The sequence below is a fragment of the Strix uralensis genome, chromosome 1 (assembly GCF_047716275.1).
Source record: "Strix uralensis isolate ZFMK-TIS-50842 chromosome 1, bStrUra1, whole genome shotgun sequence".
Taxonomy (NCBI): domain Eukaryota; kingdom Metazoa; phylum Chordata; class Aves; order Strigiformes; family Strigidae; genus Strix; species Strix uralensis.
In genome coordinates, this window is record NC_133972.1 from 20,348,214 (window position 1) to 20,371,241 (window position 23,028).

Genomic DNA, 23,028 nt, shown 5'->3' on the forward strand with positions numbered 1-23,028 from the left:
ATGCCAAGAAAACTCAAACATGGAGAAAATTTGGGAGCAGAAAAATATACAGAGGAATGAAGAGCGAGCAGGGTCAAAGCCTCAAGACAGCAATGAAGAGCACTTGGGAGGCAAGGAGTATGTATGGTCAAGAAAGAATTTCCAGGGGAAAAAAATAACAAGAGGTCAGGGAGGAAAAAGTGAAACGGATCTGTTTGGAGAGGTTGTAGTTAATGAGGTTTTACTCTGCTATGTTTAGTCAACATTATCAAAAAATGATAATTAATATATCCCTATCAGATGAGTCACTGTCTGGCCACTGCTGTGTGCTGAGCAGAACAGCACAGGTAGGAGGAGGAAAGGTAGTTTTGCTGTAGCTGGGTCTCGTTTGACAGTCCTGTTGTATATTCACCACCCTTACAAACACAGTAATTCCAGCCGTTAGCGCAGGAGCTACAGGAATTGCTGCTGTGAGGTGCTGAAGATGGCTGCTCCAGAAAAGTCGTGAAACAACATTTCAGGTCTCGAGTGTCCGTGTCACACAGGACCTCTGTGCAACAGGACCCTTTAACCTCTGAACCCAGGGAAACGTTTTGCCTGGAGTCGCACGTTGCCCGGGGGCTGGGTGCTGCCGGCAGCCCTGCCTCGTGCTCTCCTGCCGCTGGCGGAGGCCACCACGGCGGGGTGCCACCACGGCGGGGTGCCACATCGCCGGCACACGAGCAGGCAAACCTCCCTTTAAACTCCAACACGAGGAGGAGGAGGAGGAGGAAGGGGCCTTTTCTGCGGCCGGGAAGCCCCTGGAACATGGCAACAGCACAGCCAAGTCACCTTCTGGCAGTTAAATTTGGGGGATTTGACGGGGGGGGGGGGCACTGCAGAGAGATGTTTTTCCGGGGTGGGTTGGATTTAACAGAGTCGGCGCTTACCAAGCTGAACGGCTTAAGAACGGGCAAGGGACGGGAAACGGAGGGGAACAGGAGAGGGGACGAGGCGGGAAGGAGGAGCAGAAGGCCACGGCAGCGCAGAGGCTGGGGCGGCCCCGCCCGCACGGAGGCCGGCGGGAAAACCGCGGCCGCCCCTCAGGGGGGAGGAGAGCGGGAAGACCCCGCTCCCGCCCCCCCGCTGCGGGCCCTGCGGAAGGGCAGCGGGGCGGCGGGAGCCCCGCGCGCGGGCGGGGGGGGGGGCGGGGGAGCAGCGGCTCTGCTGGGCTCCGGGGCAGCGCGTGCGTGAGCGGCGGGGCGGAGCGGGGCAGGGAAGGGGGGGGCTGGCGCCGGGAGCCGTTGCCCGCCCCGCCGGGGAGCGCCGCCCCCGCCCCCACGTGGCCAACCGGGCGGAGCAGGCGGCGGCGGCGGCGGCAGTGGCGGCGCAGCCCGGCGGAGTAGTCACCGGCCGCCCCCTCGCCCCGTTACTACGAGCCCGCCGGCTCTGTCTCCGCCCCGCGGCCTCCGGGCCCTGCCCGGGGGTGGGGGAACCTCCTCGCTGAGGACCGCCCCCCTCCCCTCCCCTTCGCTCCGCTCCGCTCCGGCGCGGCACCCCGGCCCCGGCCGGGAGTATGCGGACATGGTCGTCCCGACCCGAGGCAGGAACAAAGAGTCGCCGCCGCTCAAGCCCGGGCACCAGCAGCACCAGTCGCCGGGCGCCAGCCCCGGAGGCGGCCGCGGGCGCCCGCCGCCCTCGCCCGGCAGGCAGGTCCCCGGCGGGGCCCGCGCCATGCGGAAGGGAGGCGGCGGCCGGCGGGGGGGCAGGAGCGACCCCCAGAGACCCTGCAGGGAGGGGCCCGCGGCCGAGGGGGAGCGGGACGCGCTGGGCCGCGGCCCCCTGAGGCTCCTGCGCGTCTGCAGAGACCGGCTGCGAGGTGAGGTGGGGGGGGTGAGGGGAGAGAGCCGCCCCCCTCCCCAAAATCCTGCCCCCCCGCTCCCCCTGCCCCCCCTCGGCGGGGGGACCAGCCCTTCCGCCCGGGGGAAGTGGGATGGGGCTCGGTCTCGCCTCCTTCCCCTCTTTTCCGGGTCGGTCGACTTGCCCGACTCGGCGCGAAAGCCCCCGTCGCACCAGGTGGCTATTGGAAAACTACCGCCCGGGGACGGGGAGCGCCGGGACGTCCTTCCCCGGGAGGGCGGTCCGGGGGCGGCGGGATGCGGAGCGGAGCGCCTTGGCCAGGAGGCGGGCACCCCCCCGGCGGCTCCCCGCGGGAGGGGGTGTCTGGCGCTGCCTGGGGCCGCGGCGGGCGGCCGGTTGCTCTCCCCGTGCCCGTCCTCCAGCCTGTCACAACGGGAGGAGGTTAAAGAAAAAAAAAAAAAAAAAAAACACACAAAAAAAAGCAAAGCTGACAAGACCTACGCTGGTCTCGGCGCGAATCGGGGGCGAGGGGAAGCGAAAGGGCTTTTTACCACTTTAGCATCCTTTGGGGAAGAAATGGGAAGACGTGCTGTTTGTGTAACGAACTCTCGTGAAAACAGCCTCTGATCGTGTTGACTAGCTCAGTTTGTAGTGTTGAGATGGCCAGCTTGTTCCTTGATCACGCTTTGCTGAAAGGATGGAGGGTTGCGTGCTCTTTAAAAGGCTGACTTTCTGTTTGAGCAGATTTGTCAATAACATATCTATGTAGGAATCATCTTTTAACAAGTTACTTTGTAAAAGTTGTGTCAGGAATTAAGAACCTGATGATTTGTGTAGTCACCTTAATAGTCTGTGATGTCTAAAGCTTTTATGTGTAGTTACTAACTGGTATGAAATTTCTTTCAGCATTTTTGAAGTCTAGACAAGATTTCTACAGAAAACTAATGCTGCAGAGTTCGAACAGATTTCCTTTTACAGAGGATGTTCTTAATTGATCCTTAAGGTATTTGTTTTCTTTTGCCAGTGTTTGTTGATGACAGAAAGGCCTTCATCGTAAGAGCTGACAGCAAGATATGGCTCACTTTCCTTCTGGGTAAGTATGTCAGGGATAAATACTGTTCTTTTAATCTTTCTTTCTCTGGAAATGTAAACTGAATCAAAATATATTTGGGAATATAACTTGGAAAAACAAAAAAGCATAGCTTTTTTTGAAAAGGGACAGGAAATAACTTCCCACCAGGTAACTTTTGTAAAGCTGTTACTGTAAAGTTGATGTGGTATCAGAACTAGGAATAATTGTCCAGGTATTTATGGATCTCTCCTATCCAGTCATTAATTTCTAGAGAGGGGAGGAAAAAAAAAGGCAACTCTTATAAAGTAATGCAATCAAAACAGCTTGTTTTGGAAGGATTACGGGTGAAAGAACATACAGCTGTAGGGGGATGTAAATTCAGATGTTATTATCTTTGGGAATATTTCGGAGTAAATAACAAAATGGCTAATGGCCAAAGTCTTGGAAAAAGCACCTAAAGTATTTTCAAAATTAAATAAGAAATGCATTCCTAAAGTTAACAGATGTTAAATAATAGCATATTTGTCAGATGCGCAATTAGATATACTCTTAAAGGTATTATATTAAAAGACTGTCAGGGTATTCCAGAGATGCTGGTACTATTAATCACACCACCAGTAGTGCTTGTTGCCAAAGGGAGTTTCTTCAGTTTGATGGATTACATTGCAAGGTGGTAGCAGGGAAAACAACCCTTAGCTTACAAACTAATTGATGAATAAAGTGTTCCTGAATTGCTTTGCTTACCGCTGTTTATTCAGCATTTCCTAGACTAGTAGTGACTTAAATGACATAGAAACGTTAAACTGATGGTCAAAATTGAAAAATGCTTTCCTTTGATTGAAATATGAGAGCAGATTAGGTAGAGAGCTTTATAATTTCTGGAGTTTGAATTTGACTGTGAAACCCAGATAGCCAATTAAATACTTCAGGGAGCTATTTATATTTCTAATAGGAGTAAACCCTTAATAGCAAAGCATGTAGCAGCATACAGTATTTGCACTAGCAAAGAATGTACATATACTGAACATCAAAAATAGTGGGTTTTGGTTAGTTTTAGTGGTATTTGAATTTTTGTTGTTGTTCTGCTTAAGCTTTAAGGCCCAGATTTTAAAAACAGAGGCTCCCACAGTTGGAGCTAGTTCTGTTATAGGGTGTGGATTTTTTTCTCTTAAGGATTTTCTCCAATTTACGTGCAACAATGAAGTTGTCAGATTTTCAAGGACGTTCTTAGGCAACACTTTGCCTTATTGTGTTGGGTTTCTTTTAATTGACTACTGAATTGAGGCCTTATTCTTGAATTGCACAGAATCTCACAATGAAACATCTTGACTAAGCTGGAGAAGTAGTCAATGCTTGCACATTCCTCATTGTTCCCAGTGCTGCTGTATTCCTACCTAGTCACTCTGGGGATACTTGCAGAGTATTAATCAGTTTCTAATATGTTTCACATCCTGTTGCATTACAGTATCTCAGCATTTGTTGCTCTCTTGGTAAATGAGTTCTGTATATTACGGCTTTATTCTTCAGTATTTAATTTCCAGAATTAGAATGCTTTTTATATGCCATTCATATTGCTTTTCTTAGAACAGAGCACAGGCAAAAATAGGAAATCTGAAGAATAAACTATCAGACTTTACATAATAGCCCTAGTCTGCAAAAATCTGATCATATGCTTTGCTTTTAAGGATTCTTAGGTTGGGTGAGAAAATGGCATCTGCAAGTTGAAGTACATAGTAGCTGTAGAAGTCTTTGTAGCATTAGGACTCTAGTATTCCTCTCCTGTCCTCTCCTTCGTTCCCTCCCCAATAAGGCCGTTAATGGGATCAAAGGATGGTAATTTAAGAGAGCTGATCTGCATGTTTTCCATCAGAAACTAGCTTAATGTAAGTCTGGATGCAGTCTGTTGAAAAATGCCAATTTGGACTCATAGTGGAAATCTATGAATTAAGCGTATTTTCTCTTGAAATGTGAGTAATTACATGAATTGCTGTGTGATTATAAAAGGTCTTCGTTTTATACTTATAATAGAGTGATACTGTGAAGTTTTATAAAAATGTATATGAAATTCTCCAAAATAACTGTGAATGTGTTTACACTTAATGCATTGACTTTAAATAAAACATTTACAGAAGGGAAGAATCAGATTTAAATATATTGTTTTCTTTATGAAATAAGTGCTATGTTTGAATCTGAAATGTAATTTCCATATTAATAGATAATTTATTTGCAACAATAAAATACTGCATACTTGGCTTATTTGGAACTACATGAATTTGAGATTGTGAACAGTACTGGTAGCTAACGTGCATTTATTTTGACTTTACCGTATATTCTTACCTAACATGTAATCTGTCTTAAAACTGGTATTTTCTTATAGTTGGGTTGTGTGTATATGTAAATGTATTTCAGCATCTAACCTTATTGGGAATCTTAGAAATGTTGCTGAAAAATTCAATAATGCCTTGTGCAAATATGAGACTCAGTAAGTAATAACTAAGAGAGCTATGGACTGCTCTGTTTCTTTCCATACAATTACTACAAAATGTGTTTGTTTATGGAATATGATTTGCTGTGTTGCTGATATAGCTAATGTGCCTACCTGGAATTCCATATCTTATCCATACCTGCTTTTCTGAAAAAGGAATTTGCAGCTTTCCATGAGAACTAACATAGATGTCCTTAGTATAAAAAAATCTGTGGTTCCTGAAACTTTCCTAAGACTTTAAATTCCACTTAATGTGAACTATACTGAGCAATCCCCTGGTGAATTTTCTTTTTTCTAGAAAGTATATGTAAAAATGTAAAGTTTTAAATGAAAACTTGTGGTATTCATTTTCTAACTGAAATCCAGGCTTGTCTGTGAGAAAACTACTCACTGACTGAAGCAGAGCTGAAAAGCTCTTAAGGAAGTTTCAGTGTGATATCGTACAATGGTATTGTACAAACTCAAGTACTATGTGAAGTATGTAACTCGAGGCAAATGTTAAATTGTACAGGCAGGTAGTGTAGAAACTTTATTTCCCCTTGGGTAATTCTTTTTTTTTCCTTTTTTTTTCCTGTCTTGCCCAGTTTCACCTCATGTGTCTTTGCATACAAAACTTTAATATTAAAATTGAGGTTCATAAATGTAGTTTGTTGCATTATGACCTGTGGTGACAATGATGACAAGTACTGCCAGCAGCACCACTTCCAAGCTCTGTGTTGGAGGAACATGTGGTTTGCAAATATATACTAGGGCATGAAGTGTACATTCAGTCCACTCCTCTTCCGCCTAAATGTAGTGGTTTTGCAAAGGTGTTTGTCTTGTCCCAGAAACAGGCCACCATACGCATGTAACATGCAGTCTGAACACGTGCACGTTCACTACCTCTCCGACTATGTTCTACATCAGTGTGCAGGCATTTGATGTATGTTTTGCCTATGTGCAAGCAATTTGACCCATTCCACGTGGCGGTCAGAGAGGCGAGGGTGGTGCCTGGGGCCTGTGCGGGGCAGGAGGTGTGTGCAGATCAGCACCCTGGAGAGGGACACGGTGCTCAGCACCTTTCTGGCTCCGTCTGGGTGGAAGCAGGGAGGGTGGTTGTCCTCTCCTCTTTCTCTCTGAGCTATGTAGCCTCTGTGAATAAGAGGGCTCTTCATTAACCTAAAGATTTTCTCGGTTTGAAGTCAACCAGTCTACCTGACCTTTTTCTATGGCGGAGAGCCACTGTGTGCCTAGAGGGCAACCAAGTCACCTTCAGTCTAGAAGGAGCACCGTGGTCCTTCTAAATGCCCACCCTTTATCCCTCGCTCATGCTGGCTTTGCTTCCATGGTGAGCTCTGGATATGTTGTAAATGCTGCCCGAGCAAAATGGAGTGACTTCTCTCTGTGGATCTTGTTGTGCTCAAGAAGTCAGAGACCTAGACTGTTTCCCCACCACTTTATCACCATTTGTCTTTTCCCTTTGTCGCTTGGATCACCTTCCTTGTTCTATACTTACTTGACAACAGTGCAAATAGTCTCCGAATGGACACAGGGAATGTTATTACATGCAGAGCCTACTTTTTTTAGCAATTAGAGTCTCAATTAAATCTGTGTTGGTTCTCATGGTCTGTTTGAATCGCTCAAATTTACAGGACAGTGTACTCTGTAAATTAAACTTTACTTTATGAGCTTATTAGGAAAGAAAACAAACAAACATGACAAATAAGGGCTTAGTCCACTTTGTACAGACTAGTCTAACATGGGAATTCACTAATTCATCAGTTAAGACATAAGATTTCTAACTCACGAGTTCTCTAACTTGCAACTCCTAACTTGTGTGCCTGTGAGCAAAATAGTTACATAGCTGATGGTGGGAATGCTCATCCTTCCTCTTCCATCATGGTGCTGGTGTCCTTCTGTATCACACCTCGAAGCATAAAAGCCTCAGCAGTCCAGCTGCTGCTGGATTTTCTTCAAAAACTTTTTGGGTAAGCTGATGTATTTATACCTTCCATCTTGGAAGTTCGGTCTATACCATTTTCATGAGTTAGCAAATTCTGAAGAAACTGCCAGATGATCGATAAGTGAGGATTATTGCTGCAGGAGAGAGCAAGCTGCAGGTGATAATGGCTGCATAATGACCTTCAGTCCTTTCTGGCCACCATGTCCTGCCTGTGTGTTGCCCTTGCTTTGACCTTATGTAGCATACATCGGGCCTTAGCATGAGCTGTGTGTTGGCCAAAATCTGAGCAGTGGTTGAGTGAACAGTCACAGTAGGTATCTTAAAAATGTTGAAAATATTTAGCTTATTAAAAAAATGCTTCTAATTCAGTTTTGTTATTGATAAATGAAATGAGTGCATTAGATTCTGATGGATCAACTTGAGTGATGCAGGATATAGGTGGGAACATTGCCTGTTGCTGAATACCATCAGCATAATTTCAAATCTTTGAAGAGCTGGCCGTGAAAGTTAATTCAGATGTTCCTATTCTTCTGTTCCTCTGGAGGCACCTTCTGTGCATCTCTGAAGTAGTACTGTAATTACTATAATGAACATGATTTCATGTTCAATTATTCAAATATTTGAGTAACTTGACACGTTTTGTTTCCTTTACAGCTGCTTTTGCAGGAGTCCTACACTGGTAAGGTTAAACTTACTGCTTGAGAGTAATACGGTATTTTAAAATAATAAAAGTATAATTTTGACTTGTATTTAGACAAGCTATTGGGATAATTCATATTTAGATCTTTCCTCTCAAAACCAAATTGTTGTCTCTAAGATGAGTAATTCTGTTCTCGTGAAACTGACGTGAAAGGTTTCTTAAGCCTGTTCAGTGAAGAGTGAAGCCTGCTTTCCAGGTGGAAAATTGTTGCTTGGCTATACAAATTCAGGTGCATTTTCACTAACAGACCTTTTTTACTCTCAGGGGGTTTTGAAAGTTCATGTAAATCCTTTCAACTTTCTCCTATGTTCTGCTTATTTAGATTCTGCTTTAATTGTTTTAGTTTTACATCATGTTTTGTCTAACTGCTTCAGAGAAGTCTGGCCAATGTTTTCTTTGTGTATGGAAGAATGGCCTTTCAACTACTTTTTGTCAATCCTCGGGTTTCAGGTTCTATCCTAATCCTCACCCTTTATTGTAGTATAGACTCGAAGTAGAATGGCTTCTGTAGTGATTTTCACTGGCTGCTTTTGCAGAGATAAAAAGTAACAGCTTCTGCCACTCTATTTTTGCTTCCTAGCTCAAAAAGAACTACTGATTTTTAGTACTTTGTTTCTTGCAAATTCCTATTCAAAAGCAGAGCCATGTGCACTGCTCTGTTTCTTTCTTTTTCTATCTTTTCTGGAGATGAAGCTCCTCTTGGTAATTGTAAGTTTTGCCTCCGAAGTTATTTGCATTTTTCCTGGCTCTTTCTTTTTCCCCCCTTTAGTTATATCTTTATTTAAATATACTTTTGATGGTAAGCGCATCTATATATAATGGCGGATAACTACATTAAAATACAAGTCAGGAAAGATTTTTGTGGAAAAAACATATGCTACTTGTATGTGCACTGTTATTTTCCCCAGTTTTAATCTATGTTTCTTTTCATTTGTCAGATATTTGAATTTTCTTTCCTAATAGTAGACTTGATAGTTTTAATAGCATTAAACTTTTGATCCTTAAGCGTCTGCACTTCAGTTAAAATACATTACAGTATTATAGCTAATTCTATAGAGAATTATTTAATTCTACTATGGGTTCATATTTTTTCCATTTGAAGTAATCTGAATAGAGGAGAATGTTGGTATAGTATATGAGTAAATTAAAATAGCAGTTTGTAAGTAAAACTTGGATCTTCATTGAATGTTTTGCCAGCTGTTCCTTGGTATGTATGACTTTGTACAGGTTCTAAAACTCCTTATTCAGTTTTAATTATTATTATTTTAACAGGTGTCACATAACAACTCTTTTTGAAAATGACCGTCATTTTTCTCACCTGTCAACGCTAGAAAGAGAAATGGCTTTTCGCACGGAAATGGTTAGATTATGTTTCAATAAAAATTCAGTGATTGGAAAACTTCTGTCTGTAATCTTGTGATAGTGGGCTTTCCAAAATTTCTTAATACCTTCTGGATAAGTAAATATATGGATATCTTGCAACTAATGTGCATTACACTTTTACGCACAGAGCATTTGTGTGTCTTGCAGCTGATTACTATGAACGTATCTCTTCACAGTTCACTTATAATTTAAAAATATGATTCTAGAGGAACTAAAATACAAAACTACAAGTACCTTGTAGCTTACTTTCAATTATAGTCTTTTTATGCAGCTTTTTTTAAAAATTTTTAAATGAATAAATGTTCACATATGTATACACCTCTCAGCTGCTTTTATTTTGAGAATTGTGAAATACTATGTAGTACGTAGCAGCCCAAATGAGAGATTTCCACGTGTGCTCTGAAACAAGGTGGAAGATAACCCACATTGCTTGTTTTGGTGGCACTAATAGAGATTTGTAAAACTGGATAGTCATCTTGAATAATTTTGTCCTGTTTGTTCTATTACAAAATTTGATTTAAAAACAAAGCTGTATATGGCAGTTCATGAAGCAGAAGTGACCTCTTTAATCGTACATAATGATTCTGCTCTCCTGCAGGGTCTATATTATTCCTACTTCAAGATCATTATTGAGGCACCATCATTTTGGAATGGAGTGTGGGCAATTATGAATGACAGGCTAACTGAGTATCCTTTAGTGATTAACACCTTGCAAAGGTTCAATCTTTATCCAGAGGTAAGCTATGTTTTAAAAATAATACCTTCTGATAAATCTTTGGTTTCATTAGATTTGAATACAAATTTGTAAAAAATGGTACTCTGAAAATGTGGTTGTAAAGGTATAGTGACTAATGAAGTGTTGCTTAAATACTGTATTTTAGTTCCAGATTTAATACATTGTAATCAATTCTCAGACTTCAAATATGTCCAGTCAAATGTGAATACTTTCTATATCTTCGTATTTTGTGCCCTCAAGTTGCAATCCAATTCTATACTACTTGTCTTCTTTTGTTCTTTTCACTGAAAGCAAGTAAGTTGCTGACATTTTGTACTTCAGGAAATGTGGCATATGGAGTATTAGTAGTGTGTGACGACAATGCCTGCAGTGATACAGGTACTGAGAGGTTATTTTGGCATGCGTTTTGTATAGGACAATGAACTAACACATCACGGTTCACTGTGGCCGCTAAAATCTGTGAATGGTAATAGTTTACTTAACATGTTGCAGAAACTCCTCTGTAGAAGACTGACTGCTGTTGTTACTTGATGCTAGTTACTTGATGTTAGACTTGTTACCTGGTTAGACTACATTCCTACTCTGCTTTTTTGTCACTAAAAAGAACATCTTTAAGTACAGAAACATTTGTTTTTCTCTCTTACGGTTTTGCCAGTGTGTCTTAACGTTCTGAGAAGGGAAAACTCCTTTGGTTATTGTACATTTCTGTAACTCCATATGTCAGCAACAGCTTATTTTTTGGAGAATCAAGGAGTAAGAATGTCTGTAATAGTTGGGTACTAGCATTTATACTCATTCTCCTGCTCTGTTGGAGCAGAGCTGCTTTCAGGAACTATATGTGCAAGAGTTCTCAGCGTGTATTTATGCAACTTGCATGGAGTGGTTTCATTGCTTCTTAATTCCTTGCTCTGGGAGAACTAAAAGCTATAGATGAGTGCTTCTTGTTACCCTCTCACTGGTTTTGGGTTGGTTTGAGGTTTTTCTGGTGGTTTTGTTTTGTTAAGTCCAAAGAGATTGCAGTTCAGTTCTAGAAACGCAACATTAGGAACACGTGCCTTATTTGAATGCTATGAAGTTATTCAGCTGAGATTTATTGACTTCAGCTATAGTATGACTTGCAAAAATCGAAGGTAACTGGTCAAATGAACTTGATCTTAGAGAATCATCAGTATCACCGTGAAAGATGACAAAGTCAGTTGGATGATGAAATCAAAACAAGAGTAATGAGATATAGTGGCTGACATTCTGTAAGAACGTTAGGTAGATTATGTGCAAAATGTGTAGGCTTGTCAGTTCATTCAGAGTTTTCTACGATCGTACTGGTTCATAGAACTTGGTGATAAGGTATGAATACATTCATCTTTTTTGTGCCTGTGTGGGCACGCAAAGCAGACAAATAGTCTTCTCTGCTCCTTTGTCATTTACTGCTTGATGTCTAGCCTTCCTGTAAATAGGATTTTTTAAAAGTGTATTTCTTGAGTACTCTTGTTTCCACATAACTACATCTATAAAACTGTCAATCTGTGCAACCTGACATCTGAAATATGTTCTCCAAATTTATCTAATTTTACTTCTGATTATAATGGGGTTGGGTGGTGAGAAGATGCTTGTGGATTTATTTCTTGGCAGTGAATTTTTTTTTCCTTCTGATACTCAGTATCCAGTCATGTTTTCTGAAAGTGTTTCATTTCCTGTTTGATATTTTAGGATCTTTCCAGCTCTTTCAGCCCAAATAGTAGCATTAAGGCTGAATTTTAATAAAGTGTTTGTTTAGCAGATTTCAAAATTAATTGCATCAGAAATAGCCTTGAAATCCAGTTACTAAATAGGATGTTAAACCCATTAAGAAAAATAGAACAATTCACTTGCATGTGGAGCCAGTACTAGCTATGAAAACTTCAAAAGAAGGAAAAAAAAGGTAAAGTGAGTCCATATTAATCACTACATCATCTGTGTAAATTATAAATGTAAGCATTAAAAAAAAAAATCTGTCAAAAGCAGCAAGTCAGTCTTTGTAGTTGTACAATATTATAGTCCACTTAAAGTCTTGATTTTTCCACGTGTTTGCTGCATAGTCAGGTTGTTCCGCTAGTTGTGGTGGTGTTTTCATCTGTGATCCCTGATGCAAAATGGTAGAGACATAATGTTTTAATTTCTGTGGTGGAGAGATAATGTGTTAAGTTTTGCTCTCTGGCTGTTCATCGTTACAGAACGGTTGATATTTCTGTGTGTGGCAGTGATGATGAAAATTTGAGTTGGAGTGATGAGTGTTGCAAAGACCCGTGTAGTTGAAGTGCTTACTCAAAGGCAACTAGTAGAAGGGATTGGCTTTTCTTTTACAGCAAAGGACTTGCCTGACCCACAGAGATCTCCTGGGTCTGAGAGCCGGTCTTTTGTTTTCCAAGTTTTGCATTTACTGCCTCATCTGATATGAGACAGCAGAAATTCCAAAAACACCATTGTGCTCTAATTGACCTACCAATTTTGTGCTACTGATTTGCTTCTGTTTTTCTGCCCATATTAACTGTTTCATGTAAAGTAGCTTTTGGCAAAAAAAATGTTTCTGTGTTTTGCATGAAGTACCTAACCTGGTACCTATTTAGGGAGTATTCATGTGTGGTAACATCTGTAGCAGACACAAACACTTGTGACATAAAAGCTTAAGTTGATAAATTAATAGATTTTTTTCTGTGCAACATTGGTACAGCAAGAATGTTTTATGTGCTTAGGGTAATGTCACCTTCAGGGCTGGTGATACAAATATACTAGACAGATGTCTCTAAATTGCCATATGCATTCTGTTGGCCATGTACAAACCACATTCAGATGATAAGAGGAAAGATTTGGATTTGGTTCCCCAGTCTTGTTGTTGCCTGTCTGGAGATGAGGCAGCTGTCTGGTCCATGTATGCACACATGGACAGTCAGAAGTGCCAGGGCACAGGTGTTCAGAAAGCCTCCAGGAATTCAGGATAGTGTACTTTGCAGGACACAATCTTGAGGCAGGGAGTCTTGGTCTAGAAAGATGTAGTTGTATTTTATATATATAAGATTTACAGTGTGAGAGTGCAAAGGCCACAAATTAAGTGAGCCATGATAATTGAAGCCCTGGTATTAAAAATTAATGAATTCTAGAATTGCAGAACAGCTGAGGTTGGAAGAGATGTCTGAAGATTGTCTAGTCTCAACACTCTGCTCAGAGCAGGGTGAAGTAGAGCATGTCGCTCAAGGCCATCTCCGGTTTCATTTTGAATATCTCCACCTCTGGGCAATCTGTTCCAATGTTTGACCACCCTCAAAGTACAAAAGTTTTTTCCTATGTATGAGTGGAATTTCTTGTATTTCAATTTGTGCTCATTGTCTCTTGTCAGCTGAAAAGAGTCTGTCTTGGTCATCTTTACTCTGTGTCCTTCTTGTCTTGGGCAGCCCAGAACTGGACTCGGCACTGGAGATACGGTCTTAGCAGTGCTGAGTGGAGGGGAAGGATCACCTCTCTTGTCCTGGTGACATACAGATGAGGATACATTTGGCTTTCTTTGCAACAAGGGCTTATCGCTGGCTCAAATACAACTTGTCTGCTGGGACTCACAGGTCCTTTTCTGCAAAAGTGCTTTCTAGCTGGTCAAATCCAGCCTGCACTGGTGCATGGTGGCATTCCTCCCTGGTGCAGGACTTTGCATTTCCCTTTCATGAGACTCCTGTTGGCCCATTCCTCTAGCCTGTTGAGGTCCCTCTGAATGGCAGCATAAGCATCAACCACTCCTTCCAATTTTCTATCATGTGCAAACTTGCTGAGGATGTTCGTTTGTGCCATCATCTAGTCTTAAGACGTAGAACAGAATTGGCACCAGATAAAAAAAAACGCATCCACAGCTGTCCCGTTATCTACCAAGACAGTCATCTCAGAAGGTTATGAAGTTGGGCAGGTGTGATTTCCCCTTTGTAAATCTATACTGACTGTTTCCAGACACTTTTTTGTCCTTAGTATGTTTGGAAGTGGTTTCCAGGAGGACTTACTCCATCACGTTCTCAGAGATCGATGTGTAATTCCCTGTGTTTCCTTCTTGCCTGTCTTGATAGAAGTGACATAAAGAGTTTTATTAATTGTATGGGGAAAGAAAAGAGAGAATCATCCTTCTTGTGCATGTTTTCTGTGATACAGAGCTGAGACAGCTAATACTGCAGTGGTGAAACATATTTTCAGTCTGGGAACCCCTGAGTTATAACTTTCAAAGCAGCTCAACTGGAATGGCCACATTACTCATTTATGAACTCTATAGAGTCAGTTATATCCTGACAGAAAAGCTCGGTAATGTTAACTAGTGACTTTGCTGTGAGATGAGTTGTTATTTTTCTGTGTGTAAAATACTGATGTTTTCTGTGTCAGGTGTTGAGATTTAGTTTGTTTTTATAAGAATATTATGACATTTGCATGGAAAATGGAAATGCTGTCTTACGTTGCATCTGGAAGCTCTTTCTAATGCACGCTTAAATTTAACCTATCAAAATTTCACTGAGTAAAAACCCTAAAGATTTGGTCCATTAATACTCTTGCCAGGTGGAAAAAAAATTAATTGGTTTTAATGGATTTAATTTGGCTAACTGTCCTCTGACAATAAAACCTGGGATTTTAGTATCTGATTAAAAATAGTTAAATGGGGAACCTTCCAGACAACATTGAAATATATAATTTTTTCAAATATTGCAGTTTGATACATGAAATTTCTGTTCTAAAGCAGACATAATTTTAGTATATTAACAAACACTTGGTCTATGTTGGATGCCTTTAGGAAATTATGGTCAAAAATGCTAAGTAGTTGAGATAAATTCAGAGTTTAAAAAAAAATCCTGGATGAAGGCCAGTTATTGTGAGAGGTTACCTTGGGCATTGAGCTAATCTCAAAGTTCCTTTTCAGAAACTGCAAATCCTGTTTTGCACCTAGGTGGTCCTCGCCAGCTGGTACCGCGTATATACTGCCATTATGGATTTCCTTGGTGTACCGACAAAGACATGTTGGACTGTAAACAGAGGAAAAGGGCTTAGTCCTGTTGAAAGCTGCGAGGGTGAGTTGTGTTTTATTCTGGTTTCTTCCTGGAAGCATATAATTGCAGCTTTACGTATTTCAGAAGTAATAAATATTCTTGTGTCTTTATCACTGACGTGCTTTCATTGGCTAAGCCTGTGTTTTTGGCAGGTTCACCACAGAAGCGAGAAGCATGAAAAAAAGATGCTTTTAAGAGTACCAGGGGTGAGAATGTGGGCTTTAGTTATTAGATAGCTCCTCCTACCTAGGCCGAATTCCTATACTGCACTTCAAACTTCTGAGTTGTAGTCTGAGCCTTCATATGTTGGACTGTTACAAAGAATAAGATGTCCTAAATGTAATTGGAGGCCACTGTACATACATGTTTAAATTTTTGTAGCTTCTGTAGAATCCTCAATACATTCCAAGTTCCTGCATTTCAAAAACTTACCATCTGTGTTTCCTGCCCTAACTACATCTTGAAGAGTGGGAGGAAGGGGAAAAAGGTAACCACAAGGCTGCCTTTTGGAGAAATCTTGTGTAGTGATTCTCCTGGGAAGAATCCTCTTCCTCTTGTGACCTACTATTCAGCATAAGAATTTCAATTTCATACCTTGATTTTGATACCAAAGCTTGGACACTGCCACTGTTTTGGTTTTTTTTCCACATTTAAAGTATTGGCTTGTCAAGTAAGTATTATATGATAAAAGTATCTTGCTGAGAAGTGCTTTTGAGGTGGTCTACAGTCAGTTAAAGCTGAATGATAGGTGGTAGCTTGTGAAGTTGTTTCATTTTATCATTTAAAATGTTTTTGTGTGGTGACAATTTAGTATTTTTCCTTTGTGCAAAGGCTATAAGAACTTTAAGAGCTTGAATGAGTCACTTTCTCTAATTTTGTCAGAAACAACAAACAGTGAATAAATGTATACCTTCTCATTCCTGTGTTTTGTAAAAACCAAACCAACAAAAACACCAACTATTGAGACTACTACGTTTGGTGAGCATATCATCATCTTAGAGAACTGTCTTGCTGTGTTTTCAGCAATGGTGAATAATCATTTCTGCATATGAAACTATGAAGTTTTGCTACCTTCTCTACAATGAATAAGGCTTTTTATGCTGTACTGCTGAAATGATTAGAGCCGGGAGGGTTTAAAGAAATAATGGGGAAGAGAATAACAACGGAAGTGTGAATGCAGAAGTGTTTGTGAATGAATAAATTGAAAGACTTGCATTATTGGAAAATTTCTTGGTTTCTAATGAAACAAAGTAAAGAGCATTGTGTGTGATATGCTTAAAGATGGATTTATTCCTGCAAGAGGTGGGAAATGAGAGTACAGGGAGTACAAACCTGTTCTCAAAAGCTCTATGAAGTCAAAATGTAGTCTGTAGAGAAAGCTCTTAGTAATGCCTTCTATACATTGCAGTTTTTTTCTTTACAGTTAATACTTCCCTCTTGGCTTGTTCTGTTGCTGACTGCCCCAGTGCTGTGTCTGCCCCTTCTTTTTTTTTTTTTTTTTTTTTTTTTCCCAGAAGTGTAGCCTTCCAATTGAATCTCCACAATAAGCTTGGTGACATTAACTTTTTTTGTTGTCTCTTTCTGTAGATATATTAAGGTAGTATGTTGTGTGCTGTATTACACTGATTGTATGGTGGTTTATAAGCGATATGATCTTTCTTCTATATTTGACAACATGTGTTAACTGTTTGTTTGTTAGGGTTGGGAGACCCTGCTTCCTTTTATGTTGCTGTGATTTTTCTTTTGAATGGATTAATGATGTCACTGTTCTTCATATACGGTACATACCTCAGGTAAGGCAGTTGAGACTGAGCTATTTAGTTGGTACTAGCTGTCAGTTTTTATACGAAATTTGAAAAAGTGAATGCCGAAATTTTTATGGGACATTGCTTGTTTGTACAGTAGTAGTGCCTTTTATTACATATATGTTGTCACTAAAAAACTACTGGAACAGAGAAGTTTTTTGCTTAAAATAAATGATGATGCCAGAAAACGTTGTGGAAAATTTCAGTGAAGCGGTATCTTATTGATAGCACCGGGTTGTGGATAAAACTAAATGCTGTACGGGTTTTAAACAGCTTTTGACAGGTTTCTGCTCTTGAAATGATCACTGTAACTCATTTTTAAGCAAAGTTTGAATGACAGTATACTTTTAACCAAGATTGGAGTTTTCCCAGTGATTTGCCTCGTCACGTTGCATGTCTTTCGATTTTAACTTAACTGAGAAGGCAAAATATTTTTAAGATAATGCATTGTTTTCGAGATATGTATACACTTCCCTTTTTCTATGAATTTCTGTTTTCAGTATTGGTCCTTAAATTTCAGGAACTGTAATACACTTTTACACAAAATTAGACTCCACATTCAGCAGAAAAACAGAAGTGGAAATATTTTTCTGTTTACCTCTGTTTTCATTTGTCAGTTTTACAAAAAAGCAAAAGGCTGCTACATTTTCTTCTGAGAGATACAATTGCTTTTCCCTCTTGTTCCCTGGCTTCACTGTCTTTGGTGTGTTTTTCCTGCTCTCTCTGAAGCGTGTTCTGGCAGTTCAGATAAAGCATAGTGCAGGGCAATTGCTGACAGTGAAAAGAGGAAGCTGCCTAGTGCAACTATTAGGTGTTTGAGGGTAAAGCATATATGTTTGTATTCCTTAACATAGGAAATGAATGTCTCATGTTTTGAGGGAGTACATAAACTTTGAATATTGGTATCATTAACTTGTCATTTCTCTCTTGAGGGAGGTGTATGGAAATCCACATTTTATGTATTAATGTCATTGAAAAATCATTAAGGTCTTAATTTCTCAGTGCTTTTCTTAGGCTTGGACTGTGTTGAATGTAAATAACTATCAAGTATTGATAGTAATTAAGTTTTAGTATAAATGATCTGCAATGTAGGTAGTCAAGATGACTAGAATATAAATGCAGTTCTTTCAAGGTGTAAACCACTAGCTCTCCGGAGTTGTGAAAAATAACAAGTGACTACAAAGTTTTGTGCAGGTAGGATTTTGTTCTTATTTATTTATTTGTTCTGAAGAATATTCACAGTTGGATACCAAATCTAGATAACTGCTTAGTCATTATGGCTGTTCCAAGGTTCTTCTTAGTCTGAGCAAGCCAGAATATTTAGAGTTTTCCATAAGGTGTGAAAAATTAAAAGAACTGAATCTGGAATTGTGCAGTTCTACAACACTGAAGTAGGTAATCTAATGAATTGGCATAAGTCTCCTTCATAAAGCTGACTTGTTTCTGCTATGCATTTTGAAAGTCTTTTTCATAGCCTGACTCATTTGATGGTGGGAAACCATCCTCAAATATTTTTTCTGTCTTTTTGTTCCTGAATTTGTTAGCAGTAATAATCTCAAGCTTACATAATATTTTTTTTTAGGTTTTTTTTTTTTTTGTCTCCCTATATGTTCATAGAATGTGTAATCATTTTATTTCAGCCCTTATTTGCTTTTAGTCTCTTTACAACTTTGACTAGTGATGGAAGGTGATAGAATAGTGGAAGACCACTTTCTTATCATTATTTTCCAAGCTTGCATGTGTTCTCATGTCTGTGCTTGCTGTACTCTGTAATGAGCTTGTTCAAAGAGTTAAGCTAGCAGAAAGGTAGTTGTTTTTGTAGGACTAGTTTTTTGTTGTGGGACTAGTTTTTGTTGTTTAGCTTCCTTAACCAACTTTCCCACGAGGTTAGAAGATTGCCAGACATGGTATGCCTCTGCCCTAGCACGCTGTGTATGGTTTCTGGTTATGCGAATGCACTGTGGAGTCTTCTTATATCATGCGAGTTAGTCTCAAATTCTGGAGCATTCTGTGTTAAGATAACTGAAGCAATGTGGTTAGAACTCATGCCATTTTAATTTGGACAAAGGAATGGCATTTGGTTGATAAGTGCTTCATGCGATTGTAAGATTCTGCCTTATCCCAACCTTCCCCACCTCTCCTTGTAGTCAAGGGACAGAATACTTAAGCTGATTGTCAAATACTGCATCTTGAGGAACTACCAGCAAATTTCCCATATCTCCTTCTGACAGTACTTTTTTCAGTTTTTGTTTCTTTCATGTTAATAAGCAATGAATTACAACATTTCCCCAGATGACTTTGAGTCTCAGTTTATTGTACCCAGGGAGTAAAAAGAGTAGTTCTTTCATTATTCCAGAGCTGACTCTACCAGACAAAGTATAACTGTTCGGGTCATCTGCAACACTTTAAAAGTTACAAATTATTTATTAAATTTAGATTTTTCTATATTAAACATGGGGGAAGTAAGTTCCAACTGAAGGGCATGTACTTCACCAATTGTGGTATGGTATGGGAGTTTCAGTGGAAAGAGTTATCCTTTATCTTTTATGTTGGCATAGAAAGGTTTAATTACTGTATCTTCTACATGATAGCATTGCACTTATTAGAAGATAACCAGTGTAACTCAACACTACACATAACCCTCTGTGAAATAGGCCCTATTCACTTCCTTTTCTGGAAAAGATACTGACAAGGTGCATTTCCCTATTCTGTGCTACGGATTTACTGATCTTTTGTCATGTGGTAAAATAGTGATCCCTTATAGAAGCTGGTATCTCTAAAGCATTCATAATACAACTAAGATCTTTGTATCTAGACTTGAAGGTTTTATCATAATGTTAACCTGTAGCATAGACCTTGAATTTTGTTTCTGGGTTTGGGTGTTTTTTGCAAATTTTTAGTTTGCTTTGTTTCTAAAACTAACATTTTTTAATATTAAGCACATATTTTAGCTATTTGGGTTTCAGTGTTGATGCTTTCAGAATTTGTGGAATGAAAGGTTGAGTTTTATGTGCAAGAATGCACAATTCCTGGAGATTGTTTTAGCACTCAGTTGATATCTGTAATCCTCAGATTGTGTACCCAGAACTCACTGATTCTGTTTGACTTGTATATTAGTGATGGGTGAAGGATCTGAGAGGATCTGAGGTTTGTTTACTTTTTTTAAAGAATCTTAACAGCTGGCTGATACTTTTGTTTATTAGAAAAAATGATCTATTCCATCATTCATAGTAGTAGTGCACTTGTGTGCACAAAAAATGTTCTTTGCTTTATATCACAGGACATGAGTAATTACAACTCTAATCAAACATAGGAACCTTATATATTGCTGTTTTGAGATGGGATAAATCTAAGTAATATCTTTGGTTTCAGTGTTGACTCCATGGTGCTAATTATTCAACGGGTGAATTTGGTTGGTTTAGAAATGTGTAAAAATCCTTAAGTCAAGGGCTGGAAAAACTCTCATGTTAACATCACAGTATTGGACATAAGAATTAAATTGTGTCTTGCATTGACCATGTCACAAATTCATTTCTAAATACATTTTTTGAACATGCTTGATTTGATTACCCTAAGATAGTCTTAGATTCAGGTGAAAATTCCCTGTTGGGTAGTTGAGCATGAAAATTCTAAAGTTTTATGCTCAACATCTTAGGGAAGAAATAGTCCATTTATATTGCCTGGTGTTTAAGGAAGAAAAAAAAGGTTTGGCACTTTTCAAGACCAAGCTCTGGGTATAGCAGATGAAACAGCAGATGTAATAATCTAAACCAAGGTTTGTGAGGAGTGGAATAACTGTTTTCCAAATTATTTACGTTAAAATTGGTCTTCTGCAGTAGACAGCTGATATATGAAGAGTAGTCTGCTCTGAAATAAATATTAGCTGACTAACTAGTATTTTAATATTGTATGTACACTGTAGATTGCTTTCCCTTGATCCTTGAAAGCATTCTTACCCCTCCCCCCCCCCAAACTTAGCTGTACATAAGTGCTGCTTCACATTTTTGAAGCAGCATTGACTGTTAGGAGACTTTGTTGAACCTATTTTTCCTGTTCTTTTCACAGTGGGAGCCGTCTAGGAGGCCTTGTTACCGTGATGTGTTTCTTTTTCAACCATGGAGAGGTAGGTCTCCCTCCCCAACCACACCCCTCCCCCTTTTTTTTTTTTTAAGTTTAAACTAATTCTCATTTCATTAAAGATGGTGATGTTGCTAATCTATTAGGGGATGGATTTAAAGGGAATAAGACATTATTGAAAGCAAAATAGGCCATGACTCGAAAATGTATAGCACAGTCCAATGTGTCACCTTAGATGTTAAAAAAAATAATAATTCAGAAAGGAAATATATTGTAAAGTGGTCCTGAGATTGGAATCTTAGTAGCACAATGACTTCAAGTTTTTCAAAACATCAAAATATTCTATTTTTGTGCCCATTCCAGACATAACTGAGCTACATGTACCATATGAACAAGCTTCAGAAATGGAGGAGGTTTTCTTCAAATTGCTATGTATTTTACTGGAAATTCATGAATACACACCCCCCTAAAAAAAAAAGGCAAAGAAACTTCTGTAGTACTGATATACTATGGCCAGGAGACACAGAATTTAGAAACTGTATATGTGTATAGAGAATTCCGATGCTGAACTTCTTTAGTAAACTGCATTACAGGAGGAGAAAAAAAAAAAAAGAAACTGTAACTTAAAACATCTCCCTGCATCCCCAGCTAATGCTATTCATGTCACTGTTTTATATTTTGGAAGAAGACTCATGGCTTTCATTCAGCTACCCTTGGGCAGTGTTTCTGGGTTTTTTTAATGTTCATTTTATGTATATAAATGTTTGTTTTATTTTACGTAAAATGCAGCAGTACTGGAAAGATTTTCTAGATGGAAACTAGCTACCTTACAATTTTGTTAAGGGTTAAAGTTATGTTTTGTTTTCTTATTTTACTGAGCTGAACTTGATAGAAAACTCTGAGTAGTAAGAATATGTAGTTGAACATAACAATCAAAGATGCTTCTATTCATAGTGAGCTTTGACAGTTTTCTTATAAAAACAAAATCTGTGTGATGAAATAGCTATTTTATTTTTAAGTTGCGTTTGAAATGTTTTTCTCTAAATATCCTTCGTGAAGAATTTTCACTAATGGATGTTAACTGCCTGGTCCAGACCAGGTAAACACTAGTTTCTAAACTTTTTTTGATGCTTTAAAGGGTAAATATGTGGGTTTCTGTTCTTAATGGCGTTCTGAAGTGAAGGGAATGTTTTATCCTTTGCTGGGAAATACTGATGGAGTACACACTGTTTTGCCAAGTCTGTGAAGGTGATAAAGCGTAACTTCAGAAGGGAACAAGTTGAAAACTTCAAAGGCAGTGGTAGCAATAATGAAAAGAAACATTTATTTCGCTATGACACAGGCAGTTCTCTTACCCATAGGAGACTCTGTAGGAGAGCTTGTCTCTCTCTGTGGATGACTTGACTTGGGGGTAAAACACAGATAATGTGTGTATTTTGGAGAATGGTATGAAATTAGGTCTGCACTAGCTTTACACAGATGTAGTCTGGGCTTAGGTAGAGCTTAAGTAGGGTGACTCTGATTCAGGCTCAGCTGTATGGATTTCTGGAGAGCAATAGGACTTACTTGCAGAGGTGCAGTGTTAGATCTCAGCTGGCTCTTTGCATTTGTACTGTGAGTAATGAAATAACTCAGAGTTGTTTGATATTGTTGTGTATATAGGTACAGTAATATATGTAGTTACATGTATGTAGGTGGTCTAGCTTCACTGTGTGTACTGTTGAATCACATGGAGGGAGTGAGTGTGTACATGTATGTGTATAAAAAAACCCTATTTTATTTAACTCTTTCGTAGGCCTTTGATTGTGTGAAATCATCTTGCATGTGGTTCAACACTCTGTTCAGTGGAGCTACACCAGTTGCTAAAAATTTTCTTTCCTTTTCTGGAAGGATAGGACTGAGCTACATGAGTAAGCCTGATCTGAGAGTGTTGGTATCTCAGATCTAGTGCTGTGTAAAAGTGGTTAG

The 23,028-nt window shown here is 39.7% G+C and overlaps 1 protein-coding gene across 3 annotated transcripts in view; it reads left to right on the top strand.

The window, feature by feature from the left end:
* The first annotated feature begins 1,323 nt into the window (after window positions 1-1,323).
* The window catches only part of DPY19L1 (dpy-19 like C-mannosyltransferase 1), a 52,020-nt gene continuing 30,315 nt past the window's right edge, over window positions 1,324-23,028 (top strand). Inside the window, exons 1-8 of one of the 3 annotated variants that reach the window (XM_074858674.1) lie at window positions 1,324-1,837; window positions 2,843-2,911; window positions 7,972-7,996; window positions 9,290-9,377; window positions 9,999-10,136; window positions 15,079-15,199; window positions 16,878-16,971; window positions 21,049-21,106. In XM_074858674.1, coding sequence (XP_074714775.1) covers window positions 1,543-1,837; window positions 2,843-2,911; window positions 7,972-7,996; window positions 9,290-9,377; window positions 9,999-10,136; window positions 15,079-15,199; window positions 16,878-16,971; window positions 21,049-21,106 — 888 coding nt within the window. In that variant the 5' untranslated portion in view covers window positions 1,324-1,542. Of the gene's footprint in view, window positions 1,838-2,842; window positions 2,912-7,971; window positions 7,997-8,638; window positions 8,726-9,289; window positions 9,378-9,998; window positions 10,137-15,078; window positions 15,200-16,877; window positions 16,972-21,048; window positions 21,107-23,028 lie in introns of those variants that run through there. The other 2 variants (XM_074858684.1, XM_074858693.1) reach the window with 2 other exon arrangements.